We start from the raw sequence: 15,088 nt of genomic DNA, 5'->3' as shown, positions 1-15,088 counted from the left end.
TCATTTTTGTATATCCCTAGCTGTATAGAAGAAGAATGAATAGGTGAAAAAGTAAACATGAACACTGGTCGGGACCACGACTGAAAGGGGATACTAGCACCAGGTACATACTAAGTCAGCCGACGCGATACCTTAGGCCACATCATTGTTCAAGGCAGAGATTCGGGATACTTTGAAGGGAAGGAAAGCCAGTGACCTGATTGGTGGGGATCCTCAGGCCTTGGTCTCGGCTCCCACTTCCGACCCAATCGAGGGCCTTGGACCCCGTGGCGTTTTTACTTATTAATAGCTGGAATTCTCTTCTCTCGTCACCTGCGCAGCTTTAGTAGTGCTCTTTGCCAATGTCGGATAAAAGGTGGTATGCCGGTGCTTGGTCGGATCACTTCCACTGAACACGACTGAGCGGGACGAAGAAAATGTTTGGCAAGAGGTAATTTGATGCTTGCGCACGAGCAAGTCTTGCTTAGTCGTGGCTGAATAGCTGAATAGAATGCAGGAAAACGTCGCAGAAGCCGGATGAAGGGCTCATTCGAGATTTTCGCAAAGACTTTCCTCATGTTATCTCCGAACCATCGGTCGCACAGACTCTGGGGCATGCAGGACTGGGTGCTGCTCAGTATTTGTCATGGGACCCCAATTCCGCCCAGTCAAAGTTCCTCAATCCCATGACCCCAACCAGTCAGCCTCATGGCCTGTACACGCCGCTGCCCGGCCAAATGTGCGCCGTCCTACACAGCCCGGCGGGTGACTTGCACACCCCGACCGTGGAGTGGAATCTGGCCAGCTCGCCGTTCCTCTGGACGCAGAGGATCGGTGCACAGGTGGCGCCAAGCCAAAATGAGGCGCTCACGCAGAGCATTGAGGCATTTCAACCGATGGATCAGAACCAACTCTTCCACAATGTAGACCCCTTTGGGCCAGAGTTCAAGCTTTCCCCCGGCATTTCGCGCCCTTCCGATCATCCAGAACACGTTGCGCCAGATAATTGCGAGCGTAAACAGTCATACTCGGAGTCGGTCCGCGAAGTCTCGGTGGACCAGTCCGTTTCGCGGTCGTCCAGTGTCCCCGAGCACATCGCTAGCCTGCCGGAAATCCCGTAATTGCCCCACAGGTCTGTCGCTCTCGAACAGTGGGTGCTAACATAGCAGGTGTATGCAGATTCCGTTATCATGTCACCCTCCAGGCGCCGACCGCCATGTTCGACCACACGCGCGAAATCCCCATGACCTACCTCAATAAATCCCAAGTGTATTCCATCACCGTCACCGATTTGCGCCCGCCGGCGGCGCGCTCCCAGTCGGCCCAATATCGCACCAGTATCGGAATCTCCTTCGAAGAAGCCGCGCACCGATCCCATCCGGCCACCTGCTGGCAGCTCTGGCACGACGCTCGGGGCGGGAGTGACGCCCAGCGACGCAGCGGTCGCCCGTGCGCGGTGGAATTTGTGGCGCTCAAGGGGCACGGGCGCCCGACGCAGGATCTCGCATGGCACCTCGAAAGCGCCTCGTTCAACCGGTTTTGCGTCGCGTGGACGACCGGCGCCGATGCGCGCGCGTCGGAGTGTCAGATTCTCGTTCGCTTTCACTTCCTGTCCACGGACTTCACCCAGTCCAAGGGGGTGAAGGGAGTGCCGGTGCGATTATGCGCCAAGACGGAAATGGTTTCCGCGGGGGAGTCCCCTGGGGAAGTTGGTCCGGCTGAGGTTTGTTACTGCCGCGTCAAAGTCTTCCGGGATCACGGCGCCGAACGCAAGTTGTCCAATGATATCGCCCACATCCAGAAGTCAATTCACCGCGTGGAAAAACAGATCGCCCGGGCGGACTACACGGGGGTTCCGGGCAAGAAGCACAAACGCCGGCACGTCCTGCATGACCCCACGGGATCGACGAGTCGCTCCTCCAGCGTGTCGACCCCGGGCGACCTGTACAAGGTGCTGTTCGATCTCCAACAGCGGTTTTCCTCTCCCCTTCCGATGAGCGTCCTTTCACTTGCGGGGAATGAGCACGACGACCCCGACCAGTTCGCAACCACTTTGACCGTCGAAAACAATTCTCTCACACCGCCAGATGCAACCGACACCCGTTCTGATGACGGTCCGACCGATAACGGGTCGCGTGGCCATTCTCCCTTCCAGGCGTGGCCCGGTCCCCCTTCTACGAAGGTCGCTCCCAGCGACCTGCAGCCCGGTGAGCTTTGTTCCTTGCAATCCTTAGTCGACCGACGCGCTGACTTCCCTGCAGTGGCGTGCTTTTATATTAAAATCGCGAATGACGAGGATCCGAACGACCATTATCGTGCGGCATATCTCAACGCGAGGACGGTCCGTGATCTGTCATGGCAAGTCTGCAAGCATGCGAAGGTGGACCCCAGTTCCATCGTTCGCGTGGTCCATCTCAAACGGACGGGATTATCGATCTTAGTCGATGATGATGTCGTCCAGCATATCCCCGAGGGGCAAGACATGATTGCGAACTTCGAAGAGATCCCCACATCATCCGGTGACGCTCCAGGGCGATCTCGCTTCGAGGTTCAGTTGAGTTATTGAAAGTCACTGATATAATCGAGCCATCACGGGAACCATTTCTCCGTAGAATTCTCAACCGTAACTGACACCGGCCTCTTCCATCTACTCTTGAGGACGCAGTATCTTGCGTATGACTTCCTGTAGATACAACGATGTTGGTTTCTCGTCACTCACTGCGCCGAATCTGGGTGTGTAATTGCACCAGAATGATAGGCAACGGACTGTCTCCCTTATAAGATAAGGACTGCTTGTCTAGAGCAGAGAGGATATTTATAGTAAAGTTCACTAAAAGCGTGCTATTTTCGGCTAGGTTTTATGGGTGGATCAAAAATATATATTCAAATGTTAGTAAAATCCGGGGAAAGTCTGGCTGCGGCTAAAACATCCGCGCAAACCATGGATCATTGCTACCATATGAATCATGGTCACCGGAGAAGTACTAGACTTATTGATGTGCTTCTTCCAGTCCCGACACAGAGTCCAGTCCAGTCATGGCCTTTCATCTCGAACACATATCACGTGCCGAACATCATGTGATAATTTATACCGATCAGGCAGGTCATCCTGGAGCCCGTGACTGAGTTTCTGAGGTGGAACACTGCCAAGCCACGACACAGGATTCTCCTGCACCGCCTGGCCTTGCTGCGCCCCAGTTGTAGGGCCAAGATAAAGTTACTGGGATAGACAAGTTCTGATTGGTTGAAACCCTCGTATATGACGTCAGCCAAATCAGGCAGTCACCTGTAGCAGGGCACTAGTCCCAATGCGGTCTGGTATGGGCCAGTTATTCAGTCATTCCAGCTCACGATTTTATTATCCTTCAATATATTAGTATCTTCATCGTCCCACTCTTCCCCCATATCCTGCGTGTTGTTTTCAACTCAGTATTGCTTGATATTAGACACTCTTTCGTCGCTAAGAGCGCACTTCATTTGTTGCTACTAGTTTGATCTACGAGACTGTAGATTGAGACTACCACTACCATGGTCACCTAGTAAGTCCACAGTCGTCATTGTGCCAGCATTTTCTGGACTGTAAACCTAGTTCTCCAGAGAGTCTGCGTACCTCGCTTCGTTCATCTGAATTGGTTCTGACTGCTACATAGCTGCCGCGATCGGTGGGGAAACACATATCGATGTCGGTCGTCGTGGTATCACTGGGGCCGCTGGGTATTACTAGGAGTTATCCTCGTCGTCGCATTTGTGGCATTCTTCATGTTCGCGTATGTGGATCTGATCTGTTCTTCCTCCAGGCTCCTGTACTAACATGGTGATCGCAATAGATGTATGTCGGCTCGGAAGCGTCGTCGTCGCGGTCAGCAACCTTTGTATGGCACAGGCTGGACCGCCGCGGGCCAACACCCTCCGCAGGGTCAGTGGCAGCAACAACCGCAATATCCTAATCAAGCCCCGCCTGCACCACCTGGATACCAACCGTCTCCAGAACAAGGCTACGGGCAGGGATACAGTCAGGATCAGGGGTACTACGGTCAGCAGCAATACGGAACCCAGCTCCAGCAGCCACCCAATGCCTATGCCCGGGATGGGGGATTTTCACCCCCACCCGGACCGCCCCCGGGAAACTATAAGTAGGCGAGGATATCCTGCTGCGACAAAATGACAGAGACGTATAAAGATAATAATACATCGTGATGAAGGGACGGAAGCTTTACTATCGGGGTTTTCTTTGGGATTTCGGCGTTGGGAATGACGGGCACTAGGACGGGGAATCGGCACCTCTCTGGCGTCCGATCAGGTTTATTAGGATATCAGATAATTTTCCCTTACAACTTAACGAAGACTAATTTCACCCTTCTCCATGCCCAAAAGAGAGCAATGTAGAATGTCATGTGCGTGCCGTCCACGTGATGCAGGAATTGGTTGAAAGTGGAAGACGCGACTTGAACCATCATTCTTGGATGCGATCACACAGTATACTCTGGAGCTAAATAGACTATAAAGGATATTTACCTCACCGTTATTCAAACAATGAGCATAGCAGCCACAGTTGATCCGATGGAAAGTCGCAAAGGGATCCTCTGATAAGCTGCAGATGCAAATTGCAAGGTTATAAATAAGTGTACACTTCTGGTATGGGAATGCGAAAACATATGCAATATATTCGATAAGCATGGTGTATGCTACTGACGAGAGTAGAGTGACATTATCTCCTCGAACAAAGCCATCCTCACTATCCCTTACGACTCCTTCCTCGTCAGCGCACCTGCCGCCGTGAGCGCAGTATTCCCTTCGTAGTTCTTCTCATCAGTCATAAATTCATCATGGTTCAGCGACCGGAAGCGGAACCAGAGGAGAACCGTCTGCACGGCCAACGCTACCGCCGGGGCGTGCGCCCCAGATCCAAAACAAGTACGGGTCCTACGTGACAGAGATTAATACCTCACCCAGCGCACTGGAAAACGCGGTGGTGAACAGGGAAATGACCCTGACCAACCCCCGCATGGAGGGTGGCGCATGCGCATGCGCTAACTCGTACACCGTCATGTTGTAGAAGAGCTCGGATAGTGCCCCTAGGATGACGTTGGGCAGCTGCCACCAGATCAGGAGCAGGCTGACACCCGCGTCGCAGGAGGAGGCGTGGTACCTGCAGGGCGAGGCCTTGTACATGCGCCACTGCACGATCGCGCCGATATCGCCTGACACGATGGCTAAGATGAAGCCAAAGGTCATGCGACTGATGCAGCCGAGCTTGATGTTGTATCGCTGTAGCGTAAGGCACACGATGTGACTGGCAATGGGCGTAGCTATGATGAGCGCCAAGGTGTTAACGTCGTTGAGCACGTCGTTCGGAGCGCCGTTGATCGTCATTGAGGCGATTTGGTTACTCTCTACCGAGCTAATACTACCGTCGTTGATGTTGTAGATGGCGAAGTAGAGAAGGGTTTCGGTTGCTAATTGAAACTGTTGGTTCATTGTACGATATTGGAAGGGGAGGAGAAGAGAGACGTACCCAAATGTCCGACTAACATCGTCCACCAACTTATCGGTCCAGTCGACGTGGATGCCCTCTGAGGCCAGCACGCTCGGTCGTGTCGCATCAAAGAAGTTCTTGCGCCAGACTTGGAACTTGTTGCATCGCAGCACCGTCGAACGGATTTTCGAAGCCTTGTTGAGATCCGAAGTCCCACTTGGCGGCTTTTTATATGTTTTTTTGTAAACGAGGGCCAGCACGATAGGCAGAAGAAAGTGAATAGTGCCGGCTAAGAGGAACGACAGCCAGCAGCCAACGTACTTCCCCGCGTACGTAGTCGGCAGTATGTAGAGGGAGCCAATGTTGACCACCCCGGAGAAAGTCAGCTCGGGGTCGACGATGGTCTTTCCCCGGATTTCAGAACTTTCGTGTTGGCCCGATGGGGCTTGTGTGGCCTGGGATGGTTGGCGCAATATTGGGCTTCAAGATGCCCACACCGAGCGCCAGCACCAGTAAGCTGATAATGAAAGGTGGCGCCGAACGCGCCGTCCCTTTCTGCAGAACGGACGGAATAGCACTGATAATATGGATAACGTGGGCAACACCACAGATCAGAACTTCTCCGCAGATGGCCTTGTATCGGCCTTCATAAATGTCGGCCCCCCTTTGATCGTTAGCAACAGTTCAAGATTTGCTAGAATCAAACTGGAGCGAGACGGGAAATTCTGCCACCCAACGAGAATGGGCAGCACATATGTCAGGAAGGAGAAAAGCAAGACCAAACCGAAACTGGCTTGAAAGCCCATTCCCAGTCCACCGGCAGTTTCTTGCGTACCACACGGTGGCACACCTGCACCATTGCCTTCTGTGGATTCCGGTCAGCCGCTGCCCCCATACCACCGTATGGGGAAGGTCAGCATACCTTTGGGTAGCGGGAATTCAATAAAGTTGGACAAGAAGGGTTTGGGAGCCAAAGTAGGAGACTCGTTCCGCAAACTCGACTAGACATGGCGAAAAAGGAGATCAGGGGAAGATTTCCGGCGCCTTTGCGAAGGGTAATATGTTCCTCTTCCGTTGGCTAAAATTCATGACTGTCCACGGAGCTGGTTGACGTGGCCCTTACTTCGTACGTCTGCTTCTCCGCGTCGAACACTGGAGAGCTGTTGACGGTTGAGTCGAATGCCTCGGCTGGTCCTCTAAAGGAATGGCATTGTCCACGATATTTTCGCTGCTTGTAGGTGCTGTGTTCCATGGCTGTGTTTAGCCCTGAGGGTATACAAGGGACCTATCCATTATACATACACATCGTGGTGCACCATAGGTCTCTCAGAGAATCTGCTTCTGTGGAGACAGAGCTTGTCGATCGGAATATCCCAAGGGATAAACGGGTGGGCTGCAATCATCTTTATATGGTGTTTCACAGGTCTCACTAGTACGTGCGCTCGGAGAAGCAGCGGGCGGACTCCCGGCGGCAATATTGATAGTGGAGATGAGATAGCATAAAGTGCAGCTGTCCAAGATCAGACGGAGGGACTAGTCCGTCAGGTTGGCTATGGCGCCTCTCTTCGCCATGATGTCGTTTCAGGTAACATTGGCTGCGGTGGGCTATCTCCTGGCCCTAGTGTGCCAACGGCAATCTTGGCTTTCAGACAAGCAGTGCGCTAAATGGTTCCACGATGGTTCTCAGTGCCAGTCTGACCCACTCTACTTTGCCTCTGGGCTGGTAGAGTCTCATTGATGATCATACTAGTCTGTTATCGCGTCAGCTCCTACTAACAACGGGATGTTATATTTACCTAAGAGCAATTCCCCTTTGTCTTCTCATATGACAGACAAGGGGCAACGTTTGGTCTATTATTATTGCGAACTTATATTACCGCCCCTATGTGCTGTGCTCTTTGTTCCTCCTATCTGAGCGTTCCTGGGGCTAGATAACTGCCAGCCATTGAGAATAGCCCTGGGATATTAAATCCCCGCCACAGCACGACTAGCCGGTCATGAGGCCTAGGAAATTTGATTATATGTCTGTCTGTCCCTTATGACTTTGCGATCTGGCTTGCAGCCCACATAGATCGGGACAACGGCTCCAAGCCCTTTCCAGTATACCTGTACGCATCCGACTTCTTTCACACCAAATGCCCATGTATATTATGAGCGGGTAGACGTGCGGTCCAATAGTCAGTCGCCGTCCCGCTCCCCCGGCGTGCGTGTCCGCTGATCCTTACCTGACCTGTTCTGGAAACCTCTATATGAATCGCACGTCTCCCTAACGCGGATGCTACGCCACCCCATGCAATATTTGGGGCTCAATGAAGTCCGTTAGACCCGACCTGGATGCTGGCCTGTGTCACGAGAGGCTTCGCGACGGGCGGCCTTCGTACTACATGTAACCCAGTTGGGCTATCTTGAAAGGGGTAGGATGATCAGATGAGCATTGAACAGACTAAGAGAAAACAAGATTAAGTATGCTTCTCAACACACACAAGACTGGGACACACTTCATCGATTATATTCTATAAACCTTGAGTTGCTTCGCTGGTAGAATGATATGGGATTCACCTGAACTACTCAAAGTACTTCCCCCAACCTCGTTTAACACGAACATGTTTGAAAGAAGCGACATATGAAGATCATCTGTGTGTCCTTAAGGTTCAATCGTGGGTAATCATACGCCTGGCACTTAGTATGGAGGCTAGAGCTTCCTTTAGATATAAGACTGGATTTCTAACATGTATGGCAACATAGCTCAAATTTGATCCTTACTGATATCCGAAAGGATAGCGGATGTCCGAAATATACGCACGTATCCTAATTTGACTTCGTGAATATATACTAAGTCTAAAAAAAAGAATGGCTTTTTGCTGTTTAGCTCCTACTACCGTAGGTTCTGGGCCACCCTAGTAGTTAATACCTCCCAGTCCATATATCACATTACATAGCAGCATGGTATCAATGGAGTACAATAGAATAGCCCCAAGTTGGGATTTAGATCCAAGTAGTTAAACATCAGTCATCACATTGCTTCCTACTAATCGCTACACCGTTCTATTGGTTTGCCTCCTGACAGATGCTCCTAATCAATCAACAGAGATAAAAGCCTTAGAGATAAGAGAGACAAGATAAAACAGAATAGATACAAATAAAATGCCTTAGTAAGTATCAGGATTGGTTTGTCTATCAGTAGAAACTTACATAAAAGGGCAAAGGAAGGCCTAGACAGTTCCGTAAGACCTCAGCGGATAGCCGTCGGAAAGCAAATACGAACAGTCCGTGTAAAAACGGTTGAGGACGTATGCATTATCCCTGTCCATGGATGCCCCTCATTTATTGAGTGTTAGTGTTAGCATCGAGTAAGGAAGTATAATGGAAACTGGCTTCTACTGGTTTGCTTGATTTCGTTCGTGCCGTATATGCTGCCTATCGAGTAGTCACACCATGTCGTCTTTCAAAATACGAAGCTTAGGTAAGACTAGAATAGGGATCTAGATTCTTATGGGCTTCTGCTACGCAGATGGCCTATCATAATTGATATCTCCTGTGCTGGAATGGATTGATCCTGATTCCCTAGCTCTATATCGGACTAGGAAAACCTTCTTTGACCACGGGGCTGGTCTACACTTAATCTTCTGCTCTCCGAGAGCTCTAGGCAAGGTTATTTTCCTCAATGTATGGATGTAAGCTTTCTAAAATGCTGCTTCTAAGTGGCCTGACGCCAACTCTCAGGTATAAATTCCCGAAGAATCCGTACAAACGCTTCACATTTTCAATTCGGTATTTCGAATTAATCGAAGTTACTAAGATATTCAACACAGAACATCTCTTTAGTCATCAGACCTTGCAGGATGGGTTTCCTCCAGCTGATTCCAGCAGAGCATTTGTATGCTTTCTATAAAACCGAAACACGCATTCTCACCCTGGTTGCCGAAGGCCAAAGCAAGGAGTTCACAAGCAACATCGAATTTGCTCAACAGACTGTGCCAGGCCTCTTCAAATTTGATTTGGAAGGGTGGGTTGGACCTTTGACTGGAAAGAGCGTGTCTTACAAGCGTGAACAAAACTTCCATATTTCAATTCCCAGCCAAATCCACAGCGTCATCATCGTCGACGCCAATCACCCACACGGCCAGCAAGTTCCAATCCAGTACATTCCCCGCCCGACTGATGGCAGTAGTGACAAATCTACAGTCAAACACACTGCCGTGGCAACGGAGCAGCCCGCCATGATTCCTGAGACGGAACACTTGTTCGCGCAGCTGGGCACCCGTTTCTCCATCAAGGAGTCAAAGAAAACAGCCAGCTCTACCGGAAGCATTTCCATCAAGTTCGACAAGGACTACCTGAAGATGACTGATGCTGCCATCAAAGGTGAAAATATCGTTTGGACCTTTGACCCGATCAAAGTGGGAACTACCCAGGTAGTGGTTGTCGAATTTGGGGGACATCCGAACTATGTCACCAAGAAGACATACGACGTTAATATCATTGTTGCTTAAATTTTGTTTGAATATAGGTCTATCGGTTGAACGTCTTGTATGTGCGATGAGGAAGGGAGATGGAAATGCTCTCAAGTGTGGACATCAAAAGAAGTCGGGAGATTGTCATTTATTAACGCTTTTTGTACTTGACCTGCGACAGTATTCTGTATCATCTTGACCATACTGTTTTCTTGATGCATTTAGTTTCCAATGAAAGTCGGCTGGATAGTTAGTTTCTTTGGTCTGTTCTAAGATAATCTGGCTTTCGTGGACCTGCTCCCTTCACAAGTGCAAGGCCATAGATATCATCATCCACGGCATTACCTAGACAGACAGACAGATAGAGGGTAACATGACATCTTCGACGATTCCTGTTGGGTTCACGTATGATCAACCCAAAGCTAGACCCTACTCACGTAGGTGGGGCTGAAAACGCTATGAAGTGGATTTGTCGCCCTTTGGAGAGCGTTGTGTAAAATGAAAATCGTATTCTGGCTCATGACCACTTATATCTGACCCTAGATGTCGAACAGCTCCATATCTGTGTCGGTGGCAAAAAGGCAGAGTCTGATCAATTCCCAAGGTTCAAACGCCACAACACGGGGACATCCAAGCGTATATGGTGACAGTTATGCTTGAATGTCCGCAAACAGCGATTAAGATGTTATACATGTCTATTTGGGCTCTTAGTAAGAAAGGCCTAGCCTCTCTGCCACGTACTACTTGTATAGGGTTTGCGAGCTAAACCATGGTTCTTAACCTCGTGATGAGCCACCTCAACCTTCTCCCGATTGAAAAGCTCTCACGTATCTTCACGAGGTTTCATCGTTATTCTTGTTGGTGACATAAAGAATCTAAGATTGGCCAACTTGGAATTGTGTGTCGTGACATGGTCATACAAGTTCCACACCACTTGGAAGCATCTTGCGAGGTATGACATGGGAAAGATTCTAGATCTGCGCCTCCATACTAGTGGAGCAGTGCGCCTTATTCTTTGGACCACAGAATGGAGAGTAAGATGTGGAGAAGTATCGAAGGAAACTCATATTGGTCCGTCAGCGCCTATGTGACGATGCCACAATTTGGCTCTAGATTGTGAGAGGATGGTAGAGTCGTTTCCATACCTATTCATGGCTTCAAGACTTCAGATCTATCAAAACTTCCGGATCTAATGCACTGTACAAATCATTCAAACATCAATTTTCTTAGAGAACATCAATAGCCTAACTTAGTGCTCTAACAGCTTCGTTACTCCAGCCAGCTCTGTCGATATCCCACCCCGAAGGAGACCGGATATCTCGCTGACGCTTTACTAAGCTGCGCACGTAAAGGGCTTGCTAATTGAGCCGGACTGAAATTTATGAACCTGCCGAGGATCAGATTAGCATGCGCTCATTAATTGTCGATGAGGAATTGCTAACCAGCTCGGCAATGCTGGCGTATGTGCCACATCCAAAGACAATCATTCCAACGACGAAAACCACAGCATTGCAAATGGCTGTCCTCAAGTTGTGTTTTTCATACCACGCGCCTTCCCTCAGCAGCACGTACCAGATTATCGGCGGAATATAGTAAGACAGACCAGAAACGAACAGCGATGAAATGATAGAGAGTAGCTCAGAGAATACGGGAATCGCCTCGGCAATAATCCAGGCGAGAAGGGTAACGGAAAGTACAAGCCCGAGCCATGTAGCCCAGCCCTTGGTGGTGTTGATAAAGCGGACGACTGAATCCCGATACATCTTTCCGTGAATGTATCGACAAACGACCGTCGTATTGATTGACCCCGAGATGAAGATGACGGGAAGCGCTATGCCAAAGACCACCCGTGAGATAATTGGACCCGCGGACAGTAGAGCAGGGGACTGCACCCCTTGCCCTACGAAGGCGTAGATAATAGATCCCGTCAGAGTGTAGATCACGATTTGAATACCCCCTAGCCACCAAAGGGTCTTGACATAGTCCTCCGGGGTGTGCATTTCTTCCATGAATGATGGTAAGCAACCGCCGAAGGAGTATGCAAAGACAATACTGTTGGTGGATACGATAGCCTCGGAGAAAGTGATCCCTTCTTTCGGCCAGGCGGACCACGCAGAATACCCTATGGCAGAGGTAAAGGACCCATTCGAGCTTTGGATGCCGGTTGCAATCATAGTCACCCCTATCGCGAGAATGATCGAAGCGAAATCGATGTAGCCCAGTATCGCGACATCTGCAAATGCCGGAGGGATAGCTAGTATCATCAGAACTGCAGCAGATATGACACTAAAGACGATCGAACACACATCGCTTTCAGTGATAGTCTTGAACGCAATAGCACCAGTCAAGCAATGCGATCCGACAACAAAGATGAGTAGAGCAACGAAGCTGCCGACAAAAAGTTTCGATCCAACGTTTCCCAGTAGAAGCCGTCCGACATCCGCATAATGAGCGATTTCTGGATACTTGAGCTTGACTTGTCCAATGTTGTAACTGGCGTACATGGCCACAAAGCCGAGCCCAATCGTCATGATAATGCCCGCAACCATACCCAGAGTTGCGAATGCGTAAGGCAGGCCAAGACTGCCGAGAGCAATTCCCTCTACTATCGACACGACGGTGAGCCGTTTCCAGCCGAGACGATGGAAGTGGGCATCGCCTTTAATAATGTAATATCTCTCGAGATCGGAACGGCCCTCGTCATCGAGGAGCGCCTTGTTGGCGGTGACGCCTCTACTAGACTGGGTGACAACCGTATCTCCTTTTTGGGCACTCCGGACGCCGTCATGCCCGGGTGATCTCGGCCTATTATGCTCCATTCGGCGGATGATGGCAATAGTCGAGGTTTTCCGGCGGGAGGAGTGAACTGGTAGTGATAGTGGTCAGTGCCTCGGCAATATATATGGGTACAGACAGGTGAAAGATTGGCAGAAAATTACGCTTAAATATATCAGAGTACTGGAGAGGGTGGAGCATGACCCCTCATTCCAAGCGCAATCACAAATTTCGAGATCCTTTCTCTGCCGTTCGCCTATATTGGTCTGGCTGTTAGCGGAGTACTCCGGTCCCGCAGGTGCCATGACCTCAAGGACAGAGACCAAATATCGGGGAATTGAACACTTTTTTGTCACCGTAGATGGATCCTAAATACAATTATCTAGCAATGAGTTGATCCCTACCGTTTCTACTCTACGTGAAATTCAGTCCTATTCAATTGCGGGGTCACAGCTTCAGTCCTTCAGCTAGTGTGATTAGATTCTTCATCACCTTCACACTAGTGAAATCCGGCTCGGGAATATGTGCTCCACCCAGTAATGACTAGGGTTAAGGCAAAGAAACAGGATGTGCATATGACATCGGCTTAGGCCGCAGATTTCCAACCATTGATTCAAGGATTTCTATTGCGCGGCGAGGGCGGCTACTCGTCTTCAACGCTGCACGGTATAGCGTGGCTCTCAAAAGCCGGAATCACTTGCGTGGACAGTATGAAGATCTTTCAATGACAGTTCCCAATACCGAATACAATGGCCTGATCGTTTGTTGGACGACCAAACTAGGGGCGTTCTCCATGGTAGCATACACGGTGGAGAAGCGATGGTCCGATTGATTAGAGCTATCGCAAACAGAGTCTCCTGCCATTGACATGCGTTAATGTTGCCATCACTACTATCCTACTTTTTCATTTTCTTTACTTCCAGCTGTCCAAGTGCAATATTAGGAATGTGGGGGAAAATGGCTGCTCCTTCGGGTAAGGAATTAAGGCTCGGTGATGGGTGTGTTGCCAGGATACAATGTATATGTATCTCTAATAGACCATTAATACACCTCTTCAAGGTTTTCAACATAGCTATTCTTCATGCGGACATAGAAACGAGCCAAGTCAACATGGTGGGACCCGATATTATCGAAAGCTTTGCAACGTCCTTGATCGCGACCCTGTCGTCCTTACCAGACCACAAGGACATCCTGTGGGTCAGAATCTATTTGGTGACAGCACATTATTAGGTAAAACCATCTTGGCTCTCGTATTTCGAAGGTTTAGCCATCTCTATCCACGACCAAGGCCATGGCTTGGCAAGACAGAGATAATCTAATCAAATGATCAGATAAGAGACAGCCCCACCCTTTAGTTTCTCACCCGTTCTCGGAAGATATTTGTCCGCGAGATTCAATCTCTGCAGTGTTGGGCTACGGGTGGTTTCGGGTGGTGGAGTAGGGTTGAGCTCTTATACAGGCCGTGATGTTGCCACAAGCGTGGGAAATGTGCAATTTTTATTGGTCTCCAATAATGGCGATCCGCCAACCTGTAGCTCTTATAGGTCGTCTAGAAATTGAACATAGGTAGCATATTCTATAGGGATATTCGATTATTCCAAAACATTTGGTCAACCCAATCCATATTCTTGAGAAAATGTCAAGGGAAAGAAGCGCAGCACTATTTAGAGTCATATGCTCTACATTAAATTAAAGCCCTTTAAAGAAACCTGCATTGACTGCCAACTGCTGCAGGCACTTTCAAGGCAAAGCGAGTAGGTTTTCTTTTCTTTTTCTTTTGCCTTCTCTCCGTCGTAGGATTTGGTGCTCAGCTGTAGGGCATTTCGTTGCTACCATGGTTAACACTCAAATTGCGCTTATATACACGAGTACGTGAAAGTCTATGGATGTGACTCTTGTGCCCTGGTAAATTATACATAGAATTCCACAACACCGATGACCTTTCCATTCCGTTACTTGCGTTCTTCGGCCGCGCCCCTCCTGCGACTGCTGCACCCGCTACGCTCAGGACAGGATCTTCTGGTTTGCTTTTGTACTGGTGCATGGAAAGTTAAGGTGAATGCTCTTGAAGCTGTTAGGCTTTACTTTTCCAGGTTGAGGCCAACGCTTCCGGCGTCTAGATTCGAAATGGAATGCCTAATTATAGTTTAACCTATTTCTTTCTTAGAAGCTATTTTTACTGTAAAAAGAACCATATTTACTTATTTCTTCTACTATACTACTGTTTCCGTAGTTTGAATCTCGGTGGAATTATTGTTTTAAAGTACACCTGATATGAACACTGACGCAGCTAGTAGAGATACTGTGCCTTTAGATTGAACATACTGTGCTAAATAGAGGAAAGAATTCTATATCATGAGACGTGAAAGGGAGACAAGCCTGTCGCTACTCCTAAAGACACATT

General features: G+C 49.3%; 4 protein-coding genes across 4 annotated transcripts; 2 read left to right on the top strand and 2 right to left on the bottom strand.

The window, feature by feature from the left end:
• The first annotated feature begins 895 nt into the window (after positions 1-895).
• Positions 896-2,692, top strand: BDW43DRAFT_15555 (CP2 transcription factor-domain-containing protein). The gene has a single exon (XM_032038537.1). The coding sequence runs from the start codon at positions 1,196-1,198 to the stop codon at positions 2,543-2,545; it is 1,350 nt and encodes a 449-aa protein (XP_031902732.1). The 5' UTR covers positions 896-1,195; the 3' UTR covers positions 2,546-2,692.
• An 815-nt stretch (positions 2,693-3,507) lies between these two features.
• BDW43DRAFT_308708 (resistance to Congo red protein) lies at positions 3,508-4,116 on the top strand (the record flags this gene model as incomplete). The annotated part of the gene is made up of 3 exons (XM_032046555.1): positions 3,508-3,518; positions 3,630-3,746; positions 3,807-4,116. The coding sequence occupies 3 exons, from the start codon at positions 3,508-3,510 to the stop codon at positions 4,114-4,116; spliced, it is 438 nt and encodes a 145-aa protein (XP_031902731.1).
• Positions 4,117-4,902: 786 nt separating this feature from the next.
• On the bottom strand, positions 4,903-6,707 carry BDW43DRAFT_298495 (uncharacterized protein; the record flags this gene model as incomplete). The annotated part of the gene is made up of 6 exons (XM_032044563.1): positions 4,903-5,445; positions 5,512-5,859; positions 5,951-6,119; positions 6,188-6,320; positions 6,458-6,533; positions 6,579-6,707. 6 exons carry the CDS (start codon positions 6,705-6,707, stop codon positions 4,903-4,905), a joined length of 1,398 nt encoding a protein of 465 aa, XP_031902730.1.
• Positions 6,708-11,134: 4,427 nt separating this feature from the next.
• BDW43DRAFT_268544 (transmembrane amino acid transporter protein-domain-containing protein) lies at positions 11,135-13,419 on the bottom strand. The gene is made up of 3 exons (XM_032041130.1): positions 12,849-13,419; positions 11,352-12,775; positions 11,135-11,296 (listed from the first exon to the last, which is right to left on the bottom strand). The coding sequence occupies exons 1-3, from the start codon at positions 12,883-12,885 to the stop codon at positions 11,243-11,245; spliced, it is 1,515 nt and encodes a 504-aa protein (XP_031902729.1). The 5' UTR covers positions 12,886-13,419; the 3' UTR covers positions 11,135-11,242.
• Between the last annotated feature and the right edge of the window lie 1,669 nt (positions 13,420-15,088).

The sequence above is a fragment of the Aspergillus alliaceus genome (assembly GCF_009176365.1).
Source record: "Aspergillus alliaceus strain CBS 536.65 unplaced genomic scaffold BDW43scaffold_10, whole genome shotgun sequence".
NCBI classification, from domain to species: Eukaryota; Fungi; Ascomycota; class Eurotiomycetes; order Eurotiales; family Aspergillaceae; genus Aspergillus; species Aspergillus alliaceus.
This window is presented reverse-complemented; position numbering and strand designations above follow the sequence as displayed.

Coding starts and splice junctions, on each gene's coding strand:
- BDW43DRAFT_268544 (XM_032041130.1), bottom strand. CDS start 12,885: ATGCTCCACCCTCTCCAGTACTCTGATATATTTAAGC. Junction 12,776..12,848: donor GTACTCTGATATATTTAAGC/GTAATTTTCTGC, acceptor TATCACTACCAG/TTCACTCCTCCCGCCGGAAA. Junction 11,297..11,351: donor ACGCCAGCATTGCCGAGCTG/GTTAGCAATTCC, acceptor GATCCTCGGCAG/GTTCATAAATTTCAGTCCGG.
- BDW43DRAFT_15555 (XM_032038537.1), top strand. CDS start 1,196: ATGTTCGACCACACGCGCGAAATCCCCATGACCTACCTCAATAAATCC.